Consider the following 18,130-nt stretch of genomic DNA (forward strand, 5'->3'; position numbering starts at 1 on the left):
TATTGATGTAGTCGATGTCAGGTTCATCCTTCCATTGCTTCGTACTTGTCAGCTCCAACATGCTTACGGTACGATGGGTGCTGTAGAAACGGTTGAGGAATTGCCTTTCAAGCTGATCCCAGCTATTGATGGACTCGGGCTCGAGGTCGATGTACCAGTTAAAGGCATTACCTTTTAGTGAGCACACGAACTGTTTGACGAGGTAGTCTCCTTCGGTCCCAGCATTGTTGCAGGTTTCAATGAAATGGGCAATATGTTGCTTAGGATTGTCCTTTCCATTGAATTGCATGAATTTGGGCGGCTAATGACCCATTGGCATCCTCAGGCATCAATATTCTTAGAGTAAGGCTTTGAGTATAGAATGGAGTCATGTGAGCTCTCTTCGTATTGCGTCTTGATGGTGTTTGTGATCATCTATTGCAGTTGTTGGATAGAGATAGATCCCATGAGTGTGGTAGCTCAGTCCATCTCTAGCTTTTCTTCGGATTTCTCTACCAGAGACTCCTCTTCTTCAGCGGTTCATTTCTTTGGTGGATCAACCTTTGGGTCAGCTTTCTCGTCATGCTGCGCCTCTAAACGGTTGACGAGTGTAGCAATCTGCAAGTCATTTTCTTCCACGGTCTTTGTCAGCCTTGCGATTGCTTCGCTCATTTATGCTAGTTGCTCCTCGATGGATGTCGCACCAGTAGCATGACTTGCATGGCCACGGGAGATACGAATTGCTGCTTAAGTCGGCATCGGAAGTCAACAACTTGGAGTACCTCCTCGGGTTTTCTTCTCTTGGCGCCCTTAGCGAGGCCAGGTGATCATGGGTTCATGCCTCAAGTGCTCTTGCTTCTTTGGCAGGGTTAATGTAGGGGTGAAAGGCACAATAAAGATAGTTCTTGCCTTGCTTCGGGTTGTGACGCCCAAAGTGCCACCACTTGAGGCAATGATGTTCTTATTCTTTGCGTTGGTTGTGGGAACAGCTTGATCCTTTCTTGATGCCATATGTGCTTTTTGCGGATTTGAAGACAGAGATGAGAGGCAAAAATGTCCCACCGAGCGTGCCAAATTTGTAAACACGAAAATTCTATAACGATTGAAACGAGAACACGTGTAAAAAGTAAATTTGTATTGATCAATTTGTAGGTTACAATCTCTGTTTACAATTTTCCTCTGATTCAGTTTTCAAATTTGATGTAGATAAGTAGGTTGTTGATCCAAGGGTCGCGATGACTTGATCTCGGACGAACGATTGAACGATTGCTTCAACTTTTGAGCTTTTGTTATGCATGGATAATCTTCACCTCTAGGTTTGTGTATGACCTATGGCAAAGGTGATGTTGATGTGGGATTTTGTTAATTCAAGGGTCTTGGTGACTTGATCTTGAATCGAACATCGGTACAAGTTTTAAGCTTACAACAAAGTCTTGAAGGAATCGGCACAAGTGCTTGTTGATTCTTTAAGGGAATGCTTCGGTTTTGGTTATACGTTCTTCGAAGAGAGCTTTGGCAGCATATTAGTCTTCAAAGATTTGGCAGAGGTTCTCTTTTTATGAGAATTTCGGCCCTTCAATGTAGAAATTGTTGACCTTTTGTTTGTCCTCGGATCTTGTATTTATAGACTTCCAAAGCCTTGCCTTTGGATGGATTTGGCCTTAATTTGTGTCTTGATTTGTCCATGGGAGAATTTAGGTATGTTTTGTATCTTAATTTCAGCCACTTTCCCTTGCTTGGCCGAAATCTATAGGGCTTGTTGCCTATTTTGTGAGCAATCTTCAATTCTTGTTTGTTTTGTGAAGATGCTTTAGCTTTCTTTCTGGTTTTGGGAGCAATTTGGACCCCTTGCCGATTTTAAAGGATGTTTCCCCTTTTTTACCGAATTTTGAGGAAGTTTTGAGCTTCCTTTGATTGATTTGTGCCATATGTCATTGATGACTTGTCCATTTGTGATGAATCATATGCCACGTGGAGTTTTGTGATGCATCATTTGTATGCAATGAAATTTACATATTTACAAGAATAATAATACAATAATATATCTTTAATATTCAATATATACACAATGGCTATTGTATGTTATAGTTGTAAACACGAAAATTTTGTATCGAATGAAACGAGAACACTTGTACAAAGTAGATTTGTATTAATTTGAATTTGTAGGTTACAATCTCTGTTTACAATTTTTCCTCTGATTCAGTCTTCAAATTTGATGTAGATGCGTGATTGTTGATTTAGGGATCGTGATGACTTGATCTCGGACGAACGATTGCTTCAAGTTTTGAGCTTGAAACAATGCTTGGATGGTCTTCACCTCAAAGCTGCAGCAAAAGGGTGATGTTGATACAGGATTTCGTTGATTCAAGGGCCTTGGCAACTTGATCTTGAAACGAACGTTGCTACAAGTTTATAAGCTTTCAACAAAGTCTTGAAGGAATCGGAACGAGTGCTTGTTGATTCTTCATAGGAGTGCTTTGGCTTTGGTCGAGAGAACACGACCCCTATGCTTGTGGGAGGACTTTGTACTTATAGGTTTTTCAAAGCTTGCCTTTGATTGGATTTGGCTTTGATTTATGTCCTAATTCGTCAATGGGAGAATTTAGGCATGTTTTGTGTCTTAATTTCAACAACTTTACAACCTTGGCTGAAATTATGGGGCCTTTTTGCCTATTTTGTGAGGAATCTTCAATTCTTGCTTGTTTTATGAAGATGCCTTAACTTTCTTTCCGTTTTTGGGACCAATCTAGAACCTTTTGCCGAATTTAAGGGAGTTTTCTCCCTTGTGCTAATTTTTAGGAAGATTTTATATTTCCTTTGCTTGATTGGTGCCACATGTCATTGATGACTTGTCCATTTGTGATGAATCATATGCCACGTGGAGCTTGGTGATGCATCCTTTGTATGCAACAAAATTTACATGTCTACAAATGCCCTCACTTTAAGGCATGTTGAAGGCTTATGCTTGTCACATGTAGGAAATGTGTTTTGAAGTCCTGCAATGTGAATGGTCTAACTCAAGGGTTCTTGAGACTTGATCTTGAATTAGTTTGTTTCTTTAAGGGCCGTATAGGTGTATTTCTTGAATTGCAATGATGAATTTCGTCAACGGCTGTTGAGGCGTATTTCTCGAACGAAACATTTCTTCAAGGGCCGTTGAGGCCTCGTTTTGATAGAGGTGATGAATTTTGTCAAGGGCCATTGAGGTGTATTTCTTGAATGAAACATTTTTTCAAGGGCCGTTGAGGCTTGGTCTTGAATGAAATGAAACTTTTCTTGCTCCCTTTGATTCCTCATGGCAAAGAGGTATTTCTCCTTTCTATTTTTTTTTTGTTTTTGTTTTGGGAAACATGTCATCTGACTTGCACGCCAAGTTTGAGGTTGATTTCTGTTTTGGAAAATTTTGTAAAAATATGAGAAACGTAGCTTTATCCCTTATCTTTTCAGGCATATATCGCATGCCACTAGGAAAAATCGGGAAGGCCTTCAACTTTGCATTTTTCTACAGCTGCGCAATCTTGACGGGAAAGCAACTTCTGAAGGAATGAATTTTGAAACTGGAATGTTTGGCTTTAGGGAAAATTATGAAATTTGGATACAATGAGCCTCAACCATTTAGCTTCCTTCTCTAATTGGCCTTGCATCAAAATTCTTCCGGAAAGTTAAATTATCACCAAAAACGTCATGCTTGCGCAGATTGGCCGTAACTTGCCATTTTTTCTTGGAATTTGCTTCCTTCTTTTGGTGGGAATGTGCTTCCTTGTTTTGATTTTCCTTTTGCTATTCAGGTATGTATTCCCCTTATAGCATTAGGAAGCAATTGACCCCTATATATAGGACAATTGGGTGTGCATTTTTTTTCATAGACACAATTGCTTGCCATGGACTACCTTGAAGCTTTTGCCATGGGTTTGTTGCTGCCGCGCCCTAGCTGTTGCTGTCGTGCCCTTCTTGTCGCTTGGAGCTTGTTGCAGTGTGTCACTTTTATTGTGTAGGATTTTGCAAAAGACTGTAGCGAATTTAGGCTGTGTAGTGCCTTTTGGTCACAACTTTCCTCGTTGGTGACGTTGTCGTGCCTCTTGCTACTGCTTGGAGCTTGTTACAATGCGTCACTTTTACCGTGTGGGGTTGTGCAAAAGACTGTAGCTAATTTATGCTGTGTAGTGCCTTTTGGTCACAACTTTCCTCGGTGGTGATGTTGTTGTGCCTCTTGCCGTTGCTTGATCAAGCTTGTGGTTGATTTTCTTTCATCGTCGTGACTTTATCATCGCCAACCTTTAACGTTCACAAGGTTTGTCTCACATGTCTTTTGTTTTGGCGAAGCAAAAAAAAAAAAATTTCTTGCCTTGCCTTTGTGCTTATGTTGCCTTATTTGTTTTTGTTATAGCCGTGATATTTTTCAAGTGATTTAAGAACAATACCATCACCATTCTTACGAAGGAAGGCGATCCACAAGATAGAGGAACGACGTTGAAGCTTTCTGAGCATCGTTGACTGACCCTAAGGCACTTGTTCTTCCTGCCAAAGACAACTTGATGCACATCAAGTCGTGGTTTTCTGAGCATTGGTGTACATCAAGGATTCTTATTTTGAATCCTTTGCACCATGCTTGTGACAACATCGACTTCGTTTGAGCTTTTTGGCGATCGTATCCATAGAGGAGCTATGACTTGGAGTGGCGCCTTGTCGACTACTGGAGAAGCCACCTATGTTGAGTTTTACTGGGATGGCTTGAAGATGTCTTGAGCCGATCCAAAGATGTGCTTACCAACGTGGGCCTTTATCACGTTGTGTAAGCATCTTTGTTTAGCTATGATTGCCATCATTCCATCATTTGTGCGTTCTTCGAGCATTGGTGTTCAGCAACCAACACACTTCACACAGCTCAAGGGGAGATGTCGATTTCACTTTGAGATCTTCACAAGATAGGAGGCTTGCCGATTTAGGGGAAATCTTATGACGAGGTTGTTCTTAGCATGGAGGAGTTTTCTCATCTCAACAGTCGATGATTGCTTGTGAGTTACCACTATTTGTTTTGGGCATACCATAAGCTTTCCCAGGAGGCTCAGGGTAAGTCAAGTGTGAAAATTTCTTAATGGATCCAATTTTGGTACTGGGATGCCATGAAGTACAAGAGGCCTTCAAAGAAAAGTGGCTGCAACAAGACAACCAAGCCGAAGGGAAACTTGGATTCGTCAGGTGTCATTGGTTTAGCTGGCTGCCGTATCCTTAATGAGTTGAGAGCATTTAAGGATCTTGGCATAGTGTCAGAACACTTGGAAGAATCTTACCTAGCCGCTTTCTTTGCTTGTTAGCTTTGTAAGTTTGTTTTCCCCAAGAAAACGCCAACTTTATCCATCATGAAGTCTTCAAAGTTGCTAGCCTTACTATTCCAGTCTTAGCCAATATTTACAACTGCTAGAGTGTTGTTTCGAACTCGGCGAGCATCGAAGATCGTGCTGTGGTACTTCCCTACCACTATGTGTACGGTTGGTTGGGTGAGTACTTTGGCACTCATTTTTCTTCATCGACTTTAGACAAGCTAAGGTCTTCTTCACCAACTTCAATCAAGCTAGGGCTTTTGACGACGAAGTATTCTGGCATGCTTTCCTCGAAGAGTCTTAATGATTCACAGGCGCAAGCGCTGTATAGAAGTTGTGACGGCTTGAGGATGAACCACCTAGTGAGAGTTGGCTCGGCGTGGCGAGGTCTTGTAGATGACTCACACCTTTGTTTATTCGACTTGTCTTATCTTATGAGTCTTCATTCTGGGTATGTTTCTTTGCGGTAAGGAGATCGATGTATTATTTAGTCGTACAACCCTCACCTTTTCAGCAGGCAATTTGGTTTTGCCCAGCATGTGCCAGGCAAGCTGAAGGAAAATACCCAGCCGGAACCCTTGCAAGTTATGTATATGCATTGGGAGTCTTGTACCAGTGTATGCACAAATGCTTCTATTACTTTGCCAGCCAAATACGAGTTTAAGAGCAATCCAGTGACCTGTGCCTAAGTAGGTTGGTGATTAAAGGTGCACTGTGATGACTTGGGGACAACAAGTGGTACCAATTCTTCTCATTCACACAATAATACGCCAAGAGAGGGTTGTTTTATGGTTCATGTGCATCTGTCACCTTTTGATTGTGCGAGTGTAGCGGCTTTACAAGATGGACCTGCAACTTTAGCTCATCAATGTCCGCGCTTGCCTTCTCAACAGTTGGATGCTTCTGAAGAGGCGGGTGAAGAAGTTGATTCGCACGAAGATAAGATTGTTTTGCAGCAATGTCAGCAAGTTTTGAACAAGCGACTGCATGAAGATGCTTTGGACAATAGTGATGTCAATTTTCTTCATAAGAAAAAGAAAGTGTTTAGTCCTCCTCAATTTGACTTGGCGGACATGGATGCTCATTACTGTATAAAGATGTTGTTTAGAAGTAGTCTACCTATAGATGAAGAGATTGGGGACACAGCTGGTGCAGAGCTTGCTTTGAATCTGCCAAATTGCCCAAGCTTGCCGTGTATAGGTGAAGGGATGTAGGAGCCTGTCGTGTGTCCAACGCCTTTGCCAGCTAACTCTGAGATATCTCTAAGAGGGTTGAACCTTAGTGGCACTGAGCATTTTATCCATCGCATCAAACTTCACACGGTCATGGATCTTAAAAGCCATATTGAGAAGAGGATTTCCAAGTGCCTGTTAGAGGACCTTTCTTTGCTCGAGGAGGACTTGTCGAAGCTTGTTTCTGTGATTGATAATCTTAATGTTGATTCCTCGTTCTTAAGAGTCAAGATTACTGAACTTATGGCTACCTCAATTAAGAATTCTTCCTTGCATGCTATTTCCTTGCATAAATTGAGTCCAGAGATTAGAGCTCAACAACTTGCGGCAATAGACCAATTGCCCAAGTTCGGTCTTCTCAGCAAGCTGTTTCGGAAGGTTATAAAGTCATAGGGACTTTTTTGGCATCTGTCCAGGCATGGATAGAAGCATTGGCAAGTGAGCGAAAGCAGTTGGAAACTGAAGCATCTCGACTTCAAGATGAGATTTTACACCTAGAGCAAGAGAAGGGTGCGGCCATAGAAGTGCCCACCTTGTCTCCTACCGATGTAGAGACTTTGAGGACTTTGGAAGGCTTGCTTGAAGATCGTTGTCGTAGTTTTAGGGACATAGCTTTCAAGTAGTGTCTTCCATTTTTGTGCTTTAAGCCTTCTTTGCCTTTGCTCATTTTTGTAATAAGGCTTTGTAGCCAAATTTTTTTCAAAGAAATAAAGTATTTATATTTGAATTTGCTCTTTATTCTTCAAAGTGTTTGTGTTTTGTTAGTGATGTGACTGTACTTGAAGTTTTGAAGTTTCAAGTTGTCTACGTACCCTTGGTTGAGGAGGGATCAAGTCATGACGTAGTTCAAATGAGTGATGGATGTTGGCGATTTTAGTGGTGATTATGATGGTGATTTTGTCTATGAGCGAAAGACTCCGAAGACAAAGAAAGCGAGTTAATTTCCATATTTTTTCTCAATCCAATTTTTCTTTGAGTTCACATTGTATTCAAAGAAATCAAATATTGTAAACTTCTTTTATTTAAGAAAAAGAAGAATGATGCCTATGAGCACCATCATCCTGCTTTTTCAATAAATTTTATTAGTCAATTGTAAGTTTTCAAAAGTCAATAATAAATTCTTTTTTCAGCAATTATATTGCATCATTAATTTAAATTTATTATTTTCATCATATTGTATGAACCAGTTTTGCTTAGCAATCTCAATCATTCCAAAATTGAAGTATTTATTTATTATCTTATTCACAAAATAGACACTGAGCCAGTTGATTTCTATACATTCATGTTATATATATGTATATCTATAGGCTCTTTAAAGGGAGGGATCGTCATTTTTTTTCAAAAAATGGGTATTAGTTGTGGCACCGACTCCACATCGAACTTCAACGACTCGAACCGTCTATTTTGGAAGTCTTGCTTCATAGATCATCTTTGCAAAAATTCAATTCAATTCAATTCAAAACTATTTGCCTATCTAATTATCACAATGAAATTTCATTGTTTCTTATAAAACAAAGTGATCATCAATTTCTTTGAACTCAATTAGATGTCTTAAATATTTCTGATTTGGCTAATATTTTGTAAGAATGATCTAAGATGAGTAATTTGAAAAATAAAAGGTTTGGATCGTTGAAGTTCGATGTGGTGTGGGCCTCACAACTAATTTCTATTTTTATAAAAAAAATAGAGATATTTTCCCCTAAATATATATATGTGTGTGTGTGTGTGTGTGTGTCAATCGAGAGAGAGAGAGAGAGAGAGAGCCTTTAAAGGAAGGGATCCTCATTTTTTTTTACTTGGGAATTAACTGTGGGGTCCACACCACATCAAACTTTAACGATCCGAATTGCCTATTTTTAGTTTGCACCTCATAGAACATCCTTGTAAAATATTAGCCAAATTGAAAATATTTGAGGCACCTAATTGAGTTCAAAGAAATTAACGAACATTTTGTTCCAAGAAAAAAAAATGAAATTTCATCATGATAATTAAATAAACAAATGGTTTTGAATTTAATGAATTTTTGCAAGGATATATAGAAAGAGCATTTAAGGAAAAGAGATCCACATTTTTTTTTTCAAATTTATATATGGTTTAAGAGAAAGGATCTTTATTTATAGACGGTGATTGCAGTAATTACATAGATTCACATGAATTATTCAGACAATTAGATGACGTTGTATTAAATACTTGTAAGTATTGTAGCCAAAATATGTATGAGATTAAAAATGCAACAAATTTTTTTAAACACATTACTTTAATGGCTTGTTTACTAATCCGTAATCAGAATGAAAGGAATTGAATTAAGGAGGAATTGGAATGAGGTGGAATCAGAATCAGATTCTTGTTGAAACTGTTTACTAAAATTTTAAGAAATCGAAGTAGGAATAGTACTAAACTGTATAAGTTGTTTACTAATTTACATTAATGGGAAGAAAATCAATGTTGACACACCCCGATCCAGAATATTCACTAGGACCCCAAATCGAGGCGTGCTGGCCGACACCTGGAATGTGACGAAGCCATAAAGTGTGATAATGTATAAAATGTGAATAAATTAAAATCTAAAAGTGCCTAAGTACACGAGTGCGTGGTGAGCGGCTCTGGACCCATTTCACGCGTGATACAGAGCATATGTATAGTATAGTAAGGTAAGATAATGATTATACCATCATAAGAAGACATCTGTACTGGAAAGTGCCACGAATTCTCATCGATACGGAACTCTGCTACTAGAACCTGGAGGGGTGCAAAATAGAAAATGTGAGTGAGTGAACAAAACTTTTCAAACCAATTTCAGACCAAAGGCAGTAGCCCCTCACCATAACACGTGTATACTTTCCCAGAAAATAGAATATACATACATACATACATATATATATATATACACACATATATATATATATATATGTATCTCATTACCATGCTCAGAATATCGAAATTCATAAATATGCCACGCCAAATATCTCAATAACATAGAATAAGTAACCCAGGTGAAATAAATTAATACGAAATAGTATGTCAATCGGATCCACTTTGGTTGCCTGTACGGCTAAACTAATAGCTCATCAACATATTAGCAAGAGTCACCTTACATGACCTGTACGGTTGAATCCATATCTCATCAATTATCTCATCAATCATTGCTAGCATATAAGTCGGAGTCACCTAAAGTGACCTGTACGACTTATCCATATCTTATCACATATCTCATCAATTAGCTCATCTACCAAATCCTGCACACGAGTCGAAACCATCTACAGTGGTCTGTACGACAGGCTAGGTGTAAATAAATACGCTCAAATGCTACGATCATGTGAAGGCTGTGCGAAGTATCACAAGTCACCTACGAGTCGGAATCACCTAATGTGGTCTGTACGACAGGCTGGCACCTACCTTGGATCCAAGGTAAGCGTGTGGTGCGGGAGGTGAATGATCACGTGAAGGCTAGGCCCTGGTCACGGACGGAGCGCTAACACCGAAGTGCAGGATAATGAGCATTAAATACATCTCAACACAATCATACTCACTACCATCACTATCATCAACATGTACTCACCTGAAGCTTACCTGGGCGTCCGCATAATCATTTGGCACTTCAAAGCATTCACAATAATTAGATTCAGGTAATATATATAAGAATATGCCATGATGCAAATCTAAGAATCAGGCATTTCATAGTATTCCTAAAATATATAATACGACGTCAAATATATAATCAATAATGCCATACTCCCAAACTATGTACTTTTAGGAATAATTATCGGTGATAAACCCAACTAAACACTGGTTTAACTAACTATCAAAACTGACAATTTCTTACTTCAATTCTTTATTCCTCATTCATTGATTTATGACCATATTTAACCACCAATTCATAAAGCTAAAACTCACATTTCCACCAATTTTCTTCACATTGCTCAATTTCCCAAACAAGGTTTTTGTCTCAATTATTGTATCTCACTTATTATATGGCTGCATCTAACGTCTCTTTAGACTACCTACGTACCCTAAACAGGAATCAAGTCATTCGTAGTTCACATCAATTATTTGTGGGTAACATGCATATGGATAAACCATGACATAAATTGCTTAATTCAATTTAAAAGTATTTTTGAAATTATCAATCATGTGTGTGTATATATATATACACGATAAAAAGGAAAAAATCCACTCACCTGGAGTCCGTGCTACAACTTCCTAGCATAACCATCGAGGCGTTCTGAACGATCGGCGCCTATGGCCAAGTCTAATTTGGCTTGGAAAGGCTCCAATTTTGCTAAAACCCGCCGAAACCTTATAATTTGGGTGTCTTCAATTCGACTCCATTGCAACTCCGACGCCCCCAAACTTGTTTGGGCTTTGTTCCAGGTCCCAAAAGGATGCTATGGGTGGTGGTGATCGAAGGAATTACCTTCGGATTTGGTGGGTTGTCACTACGAAGCCGTTGCACCCACCGGTGCATTTATTCCCAAATTCGACTCTAATCTCCTCAAATTTGTTGTGGGAATTGTAAATGAAGGGTCTAGATGATGATTAGGAGTGGTAGATCGACACAATTCGTTGGAAAAAGGATGAAATTCACCGAAGAAACCCACCAGCTACAACCGGGTCGCGGGTAGCACGGGTCGGGTTTGTGTTTTGTTGCCCTTCTCCTTCCCTCCTTTCTCTTCCTTCTCTTCCTTCTGGTTGGCCATCTTCTTCATCTCTCCTCCTCATTGGTTGCTCATTTCCCCCCTTCCTCTTCCACGACTAGGCAGTTTTGCCTCTTCTGTTTTTTTTTTTCTTTTTTTTCCTCCTTGATTCCCTTCTCCTTTCTTTTCTAAATTTTCTATCCACTCAAATTAAAATAGTAACCAAATAATTATGAGAAATGTATAAAATAATAAATAGTGTCCTTACGCACGGACTTTTTGGATTTGTAGTTCTGTAAAACTTTAACCATAACCCCAAATTCACTTCTACTTGCGCTTACGCGTCTATATCGTCGGGTATTTTATGAATATGCTAAAAGAAATCCATACGTCTTACTATACGTTGATCAATGAAAGCCAAAAAAACTTCACCTCTAGGGCATTTTCATAAAATCACATTTTTAAAATTTATAAAATCGTAAAATTTGGGACGGGTTGTCACAAATGTCATTACTAAAATGCCCCTATTCTAGGAATCTATTTTATATGCTAATTTTTTTTTTTGTAAAACTTTATTTTATTTTAACTTTAATTCTTTTTTCATTTGTTGACAGAATAAAATTTGGTGCTAGGTTAATGTGAAGGGCAATCTTGAAATTTTATAAATAAATGAGGATATAATGGGGAGAAAAATTCATTTCAATTCGCTTGATAACCCGACATGAAGAAGAAAAATTTATAGTAGCTTTATATATGAGAGAGAGAGAGAGAGAGAGAGAGAGAGAGAGAGAGTTTATGGTAGGGTTAATGAGCTCGTGTGTGGAGATTATTAGTGGGCTTGATTGCCGAGGTTCTAACTATCGATCGAGTTTGATTTATGTAATGTGTTCAAAATGTTTTTGTATTCTGATAAGCAAAAGCCACGAGTTATCATGAGATTTATTCTATTTACAAATATCTCCATATTTTCAAGTCAAACCTATTTGATTTCGTGTAATCACTTTCGATATATGTATATACATTCTATGGGATTGTTTGAGATGTTCATGAAACATAAGAACTTTAGGATTGTTTGAGATGTTCATGAAACATAAGAACTTTAGTGTTGGATCGCCATAAATAAATGTATGGCACACAGGTTCCTTAGGACAGAATGACCAACGTAGGGGTCACGTGGTGAGCTACATCTTATAAAGAATAATCAACACGTGGAGGGATGATGTGATGTGAAATTATATGGCTAAATCTTTTCATATAATTGTGAAATTTTCTAGGGCGTGTAAAACGACATTGCTTGATTGAAATATTACATATTCTATTAACTGGGCGACGGTGGTTGTTGCTCACCCCTCATCTTTTATTTTTCATATGAGTTATTTGGCAAGATAGGAGCTAGACAAGCTAAGTTTGTGTTAGACAAGAATGTGGGAGTTTTATTATTAACTTTATACACTAAGGTTTTTAGGTTCTGTGAATAAGATTGTTTGACTTCTTTTTCTTTTTTTTTTCGTGCATCGGGTGCGGATTAATTTTTAATAGGCACTAGCGGTTTATCACTAGGAACAAATGACTTTGGCTTTGGAAATTTGTAGTACGTTCTAGGGTTCTTTAAGCGACAACCTGTTCTGTTAATTGGGTTAGTTTGATTTGGGCCTCCAAATATGCATTAGACAAGAAATTAAAAAAAATATATATTATTCTTACTGCACAGTTAACCAAGAGTTGAGGACATGTAATTTTTATAAAGATTATTACATGTCAAGCTTGAACGATCGAGCTAACCTCAAACCTACTTCAAGCTGTCTCGTAAAAAATTTTGAATTGCTCACAAGCTTTACGAGTTGAATATACTAATGTTTAAGTTTGGCTTGGATTTGAATTCAAGCCAAACTAGGGCCCCGTTTGGTAATGTTTTTTGTCACAAAAAATTGTTTCACTTAAAAGTTAAGCAATAAAAAAATGTTTGGTAAAAATAAAATATCATGCTTATTTTAAAAGCAATGGTCTCCAAACATTAGTTTTTAAAAGCAGTTTGTACGTAGGTTGCTTTAAAAAATGCTTCAATAAAAAGTGGAGTTGAACTTTTAATGAATATTTTCAATTCTTGTAATACCCTCATTAATTTTTAAAAATAACATTATTTATTCTTCTAAACACGTTTTATTTTACTCTTACACCACTATTGTCATTACCACCATCATTGTTGTGAACATTACCGCTATAAACCGCCACCGCAACCATAACTGCCATCACTACTTCCACAACCACAATTGTCATTTTCATCGTTGCTGTCATTGCCACCACCATAACTGCCACCATCGCCGTTGTCGCCGCCTCTACCACCATTGTTACCTCTGCAACCCAACCATCACATCCTTTTATTGGCACCACCATCACAATCACTGCCCTCGCCACCGTTATCGTCATCATCATGTCCATTTTTGTCATCATATACTATTATATCACTTTTGTATTAAAATTTACCGAATGATTTTACATTGCTTTTCATACTTACAACACTTTTAAAAATACAATTAAATCAAACGCTCAAATATTTTAATTTGCAATTGATTATTTTTAAAGCACAAACAAAAACAGTTTTTCAAAAAAAATACGACAATCCCAAACTAGATCGACAAACCTAGTGCTCCACACTCGATCGAGGACTGATTTCTTGGGGACCTAGGATCCAAACCAGGAACTCGCTACTAGGAACAAACCCTAAAAGTCATGAAACATAGGACATTCCGGGACACCATCATGAAAGTTGTGGACGTCCAAAAGTAAGTCAACACATAGTAAAGTACCAAAGCTCCTGGTCACTTGGGCCGGAGGTAGGAGGGTTTCGTGGAATCGCGGTCCAATAACATCATATCGTGTAGAGAATAACTTACACACGGCATGACATTATTAGAGTAGGAAGCCATGGTAGACCTCATTGCTTATTGAATAGGGACACCTGGGACACCAGGTGGCGGAAAACCTGTTCCATGTAAGTCATTATCCCACTCTTCGAACACTAACCAAGAAAAGGAAATATCGGCCAAAAACAGAATGCATCTCTGTCTCTTTGATATTCTGACCTTCAATTTACAATTGCTGAGACAATCAACAAACATATGACCTGAGATATACAGGCTCTCAACCAATTTTCAGGGCCTGCTAAGAAACCTCAGGTGAGGTTTTTATTTCAACATATAGATTGCACAAATGTAACACATTCAAACCGAATGAATAGAATAGATACGACCTTGCCGATTACACTTCACATTTTTACTACCCCCACCTACTATATACTCTGCCCTAAACAGCCAAAGACAACGAAAAACAAAACAAAACTACAACATACATCACATACTCGAGACACTCGCAAAACTAGTTTCTCACCCATTCGAGTCCCAGATTAGCTTACATTTCCGAGTTTTACCCCCTCAAGCCAGGTTCTCGTAACCGACATGACCTCTGTTGTTCCTTCTCCCTCCGTTCCTCCACCCTCCGTTTTTCTGGTAATAGTCACCTTGAAATCTCGAGGTCTTATGCCTTGAGTTGTACCAACTACCTCCATTTTTCTTCCTTCCATTTGCATTTGAATTTCCCCATGAGGCTCCATCAGCTCTTCCATAGTGCATGTTCTTTGAAGTGTCGATATTGTTCTTCCATTTGCTTAAGTTATTATCCCAATTGTTGTTCGAACTGTCATCCCATCCTCCTACAGCTGCTTTGCTCTGAGTCTGAGTAGAATCAGGTCCCCGTGGATTTTCTTTATTATCTGCATTCCATCCACAACCCCAGTTTTCAGGATTTTCTTTATTTTTGAAGTCTACTTCAGCGTCGCCCCATCCATAACCCCAGTTTGCATGATTCTGTTTACTTTTGAAGCCTTCTTCAGCAATGCCCCATCCACTACCCCAGTTTGCAGGATTTTCATTATTTTTGAAGTCTACTTCAGCGTCGCCCCATCCACAACCCCAGCTTGCAGGATTTTCTTTATTTTTTAAGCCTTCTTCAGCAGCGCCCCATCCACTACCCCAGTTTGCAGGATTTTCATTATTTTTTAAGTCATCTTCAGCATCGCCCCATCCAGTGCATGCAAGCGACTGATCTAAAAGGAGAGGATTACCAAGAGTGACACCTTTATCTTGGCTCTCATCGTTGGAGGGTTCAGGTTCAGGTTCCCCTTCCAAGTCCAAAATCAGTTCAGGATCAATACTGGAGTTCCAATCTATGTCATCAATATACATGTCAGGATCTGGCAATGATATGTTGCAGGAAAGGCCGTTAATCGCTGCCCAAAACCGGTGTTTCTCATTGTTGAATGTCTCTAAATTAGCAGAATCATTCCATTGAACGATGCTTTCATAGAGATGCATATACTTCTTTGTTTCTTCAACCTTCCGCCATGGAACTGAGCCAACAATGAAACAGAAATCTCTTTCCCAGTAAGGCGCACCTAATTGCCAACAATCTGCATAGCAAACAGAAGAGAAATGTCAATTCAATCATCATGAACATATAGAATACTACATTTGGATAACAATTAAAAAAATCTACACAAACAAGAACTTCCTCAAGGGGGAAAAAGAGGCAATAAACTATCAGAGATGGAGCAATACTTAGAAGAAGATACAATGACACATCACCAAGATGGAAATATGATACAGCATTGAAAAGTGGTGCTACAAATAGATTAAGAAAAAAATGACAAAAGGAAATCTTATCGATAATGACAAGTTTCTGACTGTCCCTGATTTCAATAGCAGTTTCACAGTCGTTTTTCTGGTTACAGTATTGAAAATCCATCTCACGTTAACCTGAACGGCTAAACTAACCGAATCAGCAAGAACTACTTTCCAAACCCTAGAGTCGTTATTCTCATTAAAGCCGAGAATACCTCCAATTTAAAACTTTTACTCTCATGGTAAATTAACGGCTGCACTAACCAAATCAACATGAACCCCTTTCCAAACCCTGGTGTCGTTATTCTCTTTAAAACCAGGAATACCTCCAATTTAAAGCTTCCACACTCACGTTAACCTTAATGGCTCAAACTAATAAAATCATCACAAATCATTTTCCAAACCCTAGTGTCGTTATTCTCATTAAAGCTGCGAATACCAACAATTTTAAACTTTCAATCTCACATTAACCTTAACAGCAAAACTAATCGAGTCAGAAAGAATCACTTTTCAAACCCTAGTGCCACTATTCTCATTAAAGCCGGGAATACCTCCAATTTAAAACTTTCGTATGCTGCACTATCCCATGCACACATGCTAACTTAAAACAGTAACAAAAATGTACAAATACCGCCAAAAACCCTATCCCTTGGGATAAAATCTACATGGAAAATTACCAACCAAACATAACTCGAACACCTCTATACTTCAGCAAAAAATTCAAACAAGGTAATCATTCAAAAGAAAGAACTTCTGCCATCATAAAGCCACAGCTTGCATCATTGTCAGAACAACATCTTACTCTAAACAAAATTAATCTCATAACAAAACACGAAGTACATAAAAATGTTAAGAGCCTAAGCAGGAAATATCATTGTTCTGAAAATGTTAACAAAACTACACATGCTTTAACAGAGTGAAAAAAGGCTACCTTTTAACATTTGCGAGGGGGAGTTACCTACATCTCAATTGCTCCTCATATTTAGATTGGAAAATAAAATTTGAAGTGTAAGTAATCCAGCAAAAAATTTTTCTTTGGGAAACTTTTAGCTGTTCGATAGATTTTAGAAGACTTCTGGATTGAGATTTTTAGTAACTTACTTTCTCTTTGATCCCACCTTATTCCATATGTGGGGAGATTTAGAGAGAAAATTAGATTTTGTTTGTTGTTTAATATTTAAACCCTCACCAATGGCTACAGATTATATCTCAATTCATATGAAGAAAATTCTCCCCAAACACAAAGAACTCGGCAGATACACGAAGCAAATTTACAGAAAAATAAATAAATGAATTGTGGCATCCCACTCCACAATTCTGAAAACAATCAAATTATTACCTCATTCATCAAAGGTTGAACAAAAAGCACAAAAATTATAAAAACAAACATAGACAAAGATATGGGAATCAAAAGCGAACCCAATTTCCTAAACCAAAAACGCACCTCAAAGATACAATCTTCCACAGGAATTACAAACTAGTGCTCATGCAACAGCTCAAATAAAAAAACAGGTGAAATTTTTTAAAAAAAAATCAGAAATTAAAAAAATATACCTTGGTGGTGCTGTGGCTCTCTGCTCTGCAATTTAGTCCTTGGATTGTGTGGAGAATAAGTGTCAACTTGTTTCCTTCTCCAATTCATTACTCAAAAACCAGAGAAACCCAACAATCCCAGAAAAACCACCAGAGATTCTGTGAGTCCAATAAAAAAACAATTAAAAAATGAAAAAATAAAGCAATAATTACAAATTCTGAGGCTTTTCGATATCGGGGTCTCTGAATTTTGGTCAGGCAGATCCGATGAGAAGCAGAACAATTAAGAAAAAGGGTACATATATACACACAACATATTTGTGTGTATATATATTTACCAAAGTAAAGAAACTCCGAGGTTTAAGAACTGTCGTTTCGAGGCTTCAGTTTCCTTGAAATGTCCCTGGTCTTTGTGTTATTGTACTTTGGGTTTTTCGTTTGCAGTCATGGGTTCGTACTAAATCTACCAAATTGGTCTTTAAATAGAGTGGGAATTTCCTTTTTGATGACGAAGGGGTCGGTGACTCGGTGGCTGTCGAAGAGGGTTTCAAAACCCCACGCGCACGTCTTGGTTGCCCGCTGCCTGCAGTTTTGGATTCTTTTCTCTTCTTCCGTTACGAATATTCTTTAAACTTTTTCTTTTTATTTTTTTATTTTATTTTTTTATTTTTTTATTTTTTTCTCAAATGGAAGGGGATAATCATTCCATTTTTTGATAAAGAAAAATACCATTATATATTCATGAATTCGCTACC

The 18,130-nt window shown here is 38.1% G+C and overlaps 1 protein-coding gene across 1 annotated transcript; it reads right to left on the bottom strand.

Moving 5' to 3' along the window:
• Positions 1-14,379: 14,379 nt before the first annotated feature.
• LOC137745771 (uncharacterized) lies at positions 14,380-17,848 on the bottom strand. Its single transcript, XM_068485780.2, has 3 exons — positions 17,714-17,848; positions 17,397-17,534; positions 14,380-15,631 (listed from the first exon to the last, which is right to left on the bottom strand). Exons 2-3 carry the CDS (start codon positions 17,482-17,484, stop codon positions 14,598-14,600), a joined length of 1,122 nt encoding a protein of 373 aa, XP_068341881.2. The 5' UTR covers positions 17,485-17,534; positions 17,714-17,848; the 3' UTR covers positions 14,380-14,597.
• Positions 17,849-18,130: the final 282 nt, after the last annotated feature.

Source organism: Pyrus communis, chromosome 12 (assembly GCF_041283825.1).
Source record: "Pyrus communis isolate YQ-2024b chromosome 12, ASM4128382v1, whole genome shotgun sequence".
Classification (NCBI taxonomy): domain Eukaryota; kingdom Viridiplantae; phylum Streptophyta; class Magnoliopsida; order Rosales; family Rosaceae; genus Pyrus; species Pyrus communis.